This window comes from Miniopterus schreibersii (genome assembly GCF_964146895.1).
Source record: "Miniopterus schreibersii genome assembly, chromosome: 12".
NCBI classification, from domain to species: domain Eukaryota; kingdom Metazoa; phylum Chordata; class Mammalia; order Chiroptera; family Miniopteridae; genus Miniopterus; species Miniopterus schreibersii.
Genome location: NC_138112.1, coordinates 66,656,544 through 66,664,174, shown reverse-complemented (window position 1 = coordinate 66,664,174; position 7,631 = coordinate 66,656,544). Strand labels below are relative to the sequence as shown.

The 7,631-nt window shown below is 58.0% G+C and overlaps 1 protein-coding gene across 1 annotated transcript; it reads right to left on the bottom strand.

Moving 5' to 3' along the window:
- Window positions 1-744: 744 nt before the first annotated feature.
- On the bottom strand, window positions 745-7,296 carry ZP1 (zona pellucida glycoprotein 1; the record flags this gene model as incomplete). Its single annotated transcript, XM_081154907.1, has 12 exons — window positions 7,061-7,296; window positions 5,866-5,987; window positions 5,302-5,617; window positions 4,994-5,134; window positions 4,334-4,521; window positions 4,163-4,260; window positions 3,005-3,132; window positions 2,738-2,927; window positions 2,499-2,643; window positions 1,336-1,417; window positions 1,109-1,228; window positions 745-887 (listed from the first exon to the last, which is right to left on the bottom strand). Exons 1-12 carry the CDS (start codon window positions 7,233-7,235, stop codon window positions 745-747), a joined length of 1,848 nt encoding a protein of 615 aa, XP_081011033.1. The 5' UTR covers window positions 7,236-7,296.
- Between the last annotated feature and the right edge of the window lie 335 nt (window positions 7,297-7,631).

Below are 7,631 nucleotides of genomic sequence, written 5' to 3'. Positions count from 1 at the left end.
TCTGCCGGAGGCTGAACCTTCTACCCTCCCACCCCCATTCCCAGCATATAAGATCCGCATGCCAGTCTGGAAAGGTCTTTGCTGCCCAGTCCGAGACGAAGGCCATGTCCTACACGGGCAAATAGGTCAGCAGCCCAGCCAGCTCCAGCACCCACCTGCCTGGGGGCCTGTTCCCCCCCATGCCTACTGGTCCTGTGTGGACTAGTTCTGGGGGGCGAGGGAAGGAGAGAGGGAGGCTGGTGCTCAGAAGTCGCCCTGCATCCTTCAGTGGGAGGTGGGAGACTCAGCAGGACTGGGAGCAGCCCCTTTGAGTTGGGTTCAGCTCTTTTGGCCCCGGGAACTCTTGGTTCCCCTTAGCTGTGACGGCAGCCACACAGTGTGCTTTGAAGGCGCCCAGTCAACTCCTGTGTCTGTGGGGAGGTGACAGGCCCTCCTGGGCCATGAGCTCTGTCAGGTTCCCGATTCCCAGCTCCTGTGGCTCATGACTCGGCCACGATTTTACCTCCCTCCACCTTGCTTGTCCCGTTCTCTCTGCCTGGAATGCCACCTTTCCTTGCTGAACCTTTCAAATCCAGGCTTGGGAGACCCTGGACTCTACCCAGTGTTTGTAATAGAGACGACTGGGAAAGGACAGCACCAACCCTAAGGAACAAGTTTCTAGGGCAAGAAAGAACTCTGTTCTAGGCATCACAAAGCTCTCCACACCGTGTTCAGTAGGTTTAAAAAGATGGTTTATTGAGCCATTCACCCTCTGTTGCCTTCCCGGAGCCTCCTGGCCTGGGCCTGACTCAGGCCCACGGAAACACCGATGCCTAGGACCATGGCAACAGCCACCAGCAAAAGGACCACCCAGAGGAGAAGCCTCGGGTCAGAGTTCCCGGTGGAGCCTGCAGAGAGAGGGTGGGAAGGATGTCGAGGCTGGGCGACCCTCCACCCAGACCTTTGTGATCTCAGGGGCAGCACCGAAGCTGCGGGACCTCGCCTGTCTTTGTCGTTCCCACTGAATGAATGACACCATCCCCTGCCCTTACTAGGGCCAGAGCTTTCCTGTTTTGCTAACACACCCCGGCAGCCAAGGCCTCTGGGGCTTGCTCATAGGCCCTTGTACCTGAGGGCCCCAGCGTGGTTTCCGTCCTGTACGAATCCACAAAACCCACAGGCCCTGGAGAGCTCACGAGGTTCTGCGGCTCGGCGATGTCACTGTGGCCACTCGAGGATCGCCGCTGTCCTGCCAGGGGAGGAGAGGCACCTGAGGCTGGTATCCAGGGCCCTAGTGTCCCAGAAACCAGGACCAGATGTATAAAAGAATGCAGAACACCCCCACCCCAGGCTCACTTGCAGTCCTGGAGCCACAGGTAGTGGAGCAGGTCTCCAGCCCTGAGGGGGAGCAGACAGAGGCACTGCAGAAGATGTAGACCTGGTAGGAAGAGAAAGGTGGAGACAATCGGCTGGCTTGGGACATGGGAGGAAGCCCTGAGGCAGGGACATAGGACCCAGGACCCAGGGGGGCGGGGGGGGGGGGGAAGAATCTGGGCATGTTGACCAGGACCAAGACTGCAGCGCCTGCTGGTGAGGTTCAGAGCCCTGTGTGCTGCACCCCACTTGCAATCCATGCATCTCTCCTTCCCGATGGCCCTGGGCCTATGGAAGGAACCACTGCACCCGGCGAGCCCCAGCCCACGGCCGGCTCCGCACACACTGCCTCAGAGTGCAGAGCCCCTGGGAGGGCTGTCTTGCTCCTGGAGCTAGTCACTGACCAACAGAGGGAATTTCAAGAAGTTGGGGCTTGACCAGGGTTGGCCCCCAGTGACCAGTGTCGTAGGGCGGAGAGAACAGGCTGGCTCTGCTTCCAGAAACACAAGGCCAAGGGCAGCTCCCGAAAGGAGTAGAAGTAGGAGCTGACTTGAACCAACACCCCCGAGCCCTGGCCAATGGAGCCCCTTCAGCCAGCAGGTCAGGGGCTCGGTCAGAAAAGATTCACAGCCGACATGATTCAGCCATCCTCTGGTGCCAGCCCGTGAAGTCTGTCTACTTCTGATGTGATAACTATGCAGCTATTTAAGATATATAGAGATCTGTGTATGTTAATGTCAAAGAGATATATACTGTTCAGTAGAATTAAAGTTATATGACAGTGTGGCCCATGTAGAAAACCTAAAAGTACCCACGTTTACCACGTTTAAGTTCTGGAGAAGTTGCTGGGTTATAAAAACTCAAAGCATAATTACATCAGACAGTTTCTAGTTCAGAGCGAGGCTGCTCTCAGCACTGTGACCAGTGCTCAGGTTTAGGGCTGATGGCAATTGCCCTCCTCCCTCTGAGTTGTTAACCAGTCACCTCTGGTGCCCTGAGGCCAGAACCTGGGGCCGTTCAGGACGCGTGGTGAAACCATGCCCGTCTAGGAGCCTTTGTCTGCAGCAGCTTGCAGGTGCTGAGGGATTTGGTGACAGCAGGCACGAGGAACCTAAGGCACCAGGAACGGAACATGCGCTTCTTACCGGTCCCTTGAGGGCCTTCTGGGAGCCAGAGTCCAGGAACGTGAAGGTGGCCACGGTGAAGCGCTGGTAATGAGTCGGGAAAGGCAGCTCAGCCCTGTCCAAGGCTACCATTCGGGTCCTGTATCTGTCACCCTCAAAAGGACACCTGGGAAGGAAAGAAGTCAAGGAAGCCACTCACTGAGGGAGGGGAGGCAAGCAGAGGGAGCCCTGGGGCAGCTTGAGCACCTGCCACCACTCACCCATCTGACAGGATGGGCCACTGGGGCTGCTGGAAGGGGTTGGCGCTGGGGGTGGCCCAGCACTGGTGCAGCACCAGGACCAGGCGGGGGTCTGTCCTTTCCAGGAGCCGGACCTCCACGGGGACGGGCTCCAGGAGCAGCTTCACGATGGGGTAGTCCCTTTCCTCATAGTAGGAGCGGAAAGTCTCATCTGCAGGGAGAGGCTCGTGAGCCTGGGGCTGTATGTCTGATGAGTGGGGACAGAGAGGAGGCATGGGGACACTATACCCTTGGCGATCCGAAGCTCGAGCCGCAGGGGGCCAGGCTGGGTCACAGAGGCTGGTGAAAGGGGTGGGAAGACAGATGCCCGGTGGGGCAGGAAGTCACTGGCATTGAAGATGCAGCGAACGTGAAGCCTGAAGTTCATGTGTGAGGGGATGAGGGGAGAAGACAGTGTCACACATCTTGCTTACATCATAAACCAAGTACCCACGATGTGGGTGCAACAAGCAGGGCCCAGTCCAGCAGGCAGATGGATACCATCAGAGTAATCGCTAGGGTGACATGCACCCCGGCCCCTACCCCCTGCCATCCTCACCTTCCTGGGACAGCTCAAGCCCACCATGCCAGGCCCTCTCTACTGCAGGGCACAGCCGGATGGAGGCGTGGGGGTGGGGCATGGGGCTGACGGATGCTCACCTCCTTCTGGTATTTGAAGCTCCCCCTGCCAGTCAAACCTGGCAGGCAGACCTGGGTTTGAATCTTAGCCATTTACGGGCCATGGGACCACAAGCAAACGCTTTAACCTAAGCCTGTTTCATTTGTAAAATGGCAATTGCCCCCGCCCCCTCTGAGGGCTGTGGTAGGATCAGTGAGATCACAAGATTGTGCCCAGTGTTGTCATTGTCCCTGCAGTTGTTGCTGGGCCTAGTGTCCCTCGCTAGCCTGAGTGCGCCGCCCGATCTTAGCGGGCCAGTGCCCAGCACCCTGAGGCATCTGCAGACACCCAAGTCAGCAGGTCCTGGAGGCCCCTTTCACTGAGGGGTTCTCCCTCTGCCCCTCTCCCCACTACACTGAGAGCCCAGAGCCAGGTGTCTTCTGCCTCATCTGTGACTAACTTGTGAGATCAGGAGGCAGGGACAGCACAGTCAGAGCCTCGGCTTCCTCCTGAGGTTGCTTAGTTTCTGAGCTTAGTCCTGGGAGGGGTAAAGGCAAGCGCTCTTGGGGACCCTGGCCCTTGCAGGCACTGCTGTGGCTTCTGCCTGCCAGGCCCCATTGGATATCATCAGCCCCTGCCCAGCTGGGGAGGCTGGGATGGGGTCACAAAGTCAGCTGATGGAGCCTGAACATGAACCCAGAGGGCTCCAAGTCCTGTTCTGAGCTCACCTACGCTCCCTTCACCCCCAAGCCCACAGTCCAGCCTTTTGGAGGAAGGCGCCCCCTCACCGGAAGCTGCCGTCCCGTGTGATGGAGCCCTGGGGTCCCTTTTGGACGTTGATGTCAGACGCTAGCTGGTTCTCATAGATGAGCTGATTGCCAACCACCTGCGGAGACGACAGCTGGGTGAGGCCCTCCCGGGGCCAGTGCTGGGCGCCAGCCCATGGCCCCTGTGCCTACCTGGACTGTGGTGCCACAGTGGGTGAGAGGGAAGTGGAAGACCACAAAGGACCCCGTCTCCTGGGTCGGGGAGCAGCTGGTGGGGGCATAGGCCAGGTGGATGTTGGCCAGGTTGATCCTGTGTGCCAAGGCTGTTTCTTGGGATACCACCAGGACCAAGTGGCCATTTCTGAAGCACTGGACAGTCACTGGGACAAAGGTGGATCAAAGACATGAATCAGGGCTTTGGGGTTTAGAGTCCGCCCAGCACAGACACAGGGGGATGGGCTGGTTGGTGACAATCAGTGTTGAAAGTGCTGCCTTAGGAGTCAAGACCCCCGATTCTCTTTCTCTCCGCTTGGGCTGTGCAGCAAACCCTTTACAGACCCAGGTTCTCTCATGCATGGAACAGACAGTTGAACTATAGTCTAAAAGTAAGATCACCATCTAATTTATCACCTAGGTTGGGAGGTTCTAGATCTAAAGGTAAATGCAAGGGTAGATCTATTAGTAGTTCCCCGGGGACACTGTCAGGCAAGCTGGGGCATGTGGTCCCCATCTGAAGGTCTGTTCTGCATCTATTCTGGGGTCAGGCTCCCCTAGGACCAGGGTAGAGGAGAAAGCCCTCCTATCACTTCAGGATTCAGAGGACCGGACCCCGTTTGGCATGGGAAGTTGTACCTGTGTTGCCATAGTAACAGGGAACATCTCTGGTGGTGTCATAGCAGCAGCCAGCCTGTTGACAGGCTTCCTTTGAACTTCTCACTATGCAGGGGATGTGCCCAGAGTGCCCCTGACACTGCTCCGGGGTCAGATGGGTGCCTAGGGTTGGTGACAGAGTGGTGAGGAGATGAGAAGCTAGTTGGACAGCAGATTCTAGGGAAATGGAGGGAGGTGGCTTCTTGAGCCTAGTAAAAGGCTTTCAGGCTACCTGATAGGCTACAAGTTCCTGGACACGGGGTGTATGTCCACAGAAGAGTCCTACGTACCTATGTAATCTGGCTTGTCAACTTCCCAGTTTTCCAAGGTGCCCCCATGGGGGCCAGCCCAGGTGGGGGGGGTGGGGCCAGATCCAAAGGATGGTGAGGCAGGGGCTGAATGGGCCAAGCTGTGCTGTGTGGTGGGGCGGAGGGAACCGATACTCAGGGTCGAGTGTGAGAATGTGGTGGATGGCACCAGCTGGCTGTCTGGAGTCGTCCAGGTATGGTCAGGCTTGGGACAGACCAGAGTAACATTTTGTGCTACGTCAACATGACCATTGGGCAGCACAGCTTCTATGAACACTCTCAGGTGGGAACGCCCGTCCTGCAGGTGAGAAGGCAAATAGAGCAGCTAGGTGAGGCCACTCGGCACCCAGGCAGATGGCCATGGAGAGCCCAGCTGGGTGTTAGGCAGGATTTGTGGGCGGGTACCCACGACAGTCCAGCTCACTGAGTGATCTTAGGTGCCGATGCATCCCTGGTCCATGAGGGGCCTCCCCAGCCTGATACTGTTTTAGGCCAAGCTAACTCCCAGCCATGGGACTCTCCCCTAGAGCAGCAAGGGGTCCCTACCTTCTCCAGCACGTGGCAGCCTTTGTAATCAGCAGAGAAGACTGTGGGCCCCTGGGGCTTGGCTGTAACCCAGTGGTAGCAGATGGAGCAATTGTTCACCTCAAACTGGTTCCCAAATTCATCTGGGGCCAGGAAGGGAAAGAGGGATGAAGGGGAGGAGTCAGGGGGGCTGAAGAGTGAAGCCAGAGGCCGTTGGGGTCTGCTGAGAAGATTCTCCATTCAGGAGCAGGGGACCCAGGTTCCAGACTTAGCTTTGCTGTTAGCTTGCTGTGTGGTCTTGGGAAAGCCCCTTCCCCTCTCTGGTCTCAGTTTCCACATCTGTGAGGAAATGGGTGGCTTCAGCTCATCTTAGGCTCTTTCTAGCTCAGGCTCCCTGCTGGTAGCACTCAGCAGTGGGCAGGAATGAAAATGTAGTGGAGAAATAAGTAGGGCTCAGGCACTGGGCTGAGTATTTTATATCAGTTCTTTCAAACCTAGTCATCCGAGTTCTGGAAACGAGGCAGCTGAGGCACAGAGAGTGAGCAAGCTTCCCCGGGCACACGCACACAACGAGGGGTGAAACAGATTCGAACTCGGGATTTTGTGGAAAGAGCTGAGTCTGCCAGGTTAACTGGCTTTTGTAGTCACTTCACTTGGGGACACCTGCTAGGTGTTCACCTACCTGGTCAGCCCAGAACAGCCAGGGCACCCTCTGGGTGTGGGCACGTCCCCTGCACTTCTGTTCAGACCACATGGCAAGTTTGGGCTCATCTTTCCCATCTTACAGGTAAGTGGGCTCCGAGGGGTCCGATAGTTGTTCAAGATCACACAGCTTAGAAGCTACCGATGCAAATCCTGATTCGAAACCCACCTCCCTTTTCTCCACACCAGGCCCCGCCCTGCCTCTTAGAGAGCGGTTGGTGGGCCAGCAGCCGCAGCAGCTGGGTGTGGTTGGCCGTGCAGAGCCTGGGCCCTGCAGCTCAGCACAATGGCCGGGTGATCCCCCTGCACACTGACTGGCCTGGGAGAAGCTGTCTGGGGGGGACCAGGGAAATCGAGGTTGGGAACCGGCCTTCCTCCCTCCTCCTCCCTATGTGCTGGGGGCCGCCACCCTCAGGCTGGAGGGAGGCCCCCACTCTTCCTGTTCCAGGGAAAGGACCCCAGCCTCCCACTGCAGCCCAGGATGGTGGGGTTCCGAGATTCAGCTGGCACTCACCCATCACCTTGAACTGAATAGTCCGGCCTTCCCAGGGGAACACCAGCAGCTGCATGCCCTTGACCCCACAGTCATAGCTATGCCACAGGCCTGGGACACCGGGCTTGGAGTGTGGCTGCTGACCCAGCCCCAGAGTGGCCAGCAGCAACAGGGCCACGCAGTAACCCCAGGCCATGACCAAGGCTCCTGACACCTGAAACACCACGGAGCCCACAGTAGCCCCTCCCAGCTGTAAGGAGCTGAGGGCCCGGGACTTAAATGAGGAAGGTGGCAAGTGGGAGTTTCTAAAGGCAAAGGGGGCCCACCTGGAGGGGCGCTCCCTGGCCACCAGGGGCTCTGGTAAAACTCCCGCCCTGAAGGCAGGGGGAGGTGCCCTCCCAGCCCGGGGCCCTGAGGAACGGCTCCAAAAGCTGCCCCTCACCCTGGTTTTCTGCCTCGCAGCTGGGGCTGATGCTGGCTCAGTTGAGTGATTCTGGCTGGGGAAGAGGGAGCTTTCTAGGAAAGGGGAGACTGTGGGTGGGCTGTGGGGCCGGATCCATGGCTGGGAGGCAGCCCTGCAGACTCAAGCCCC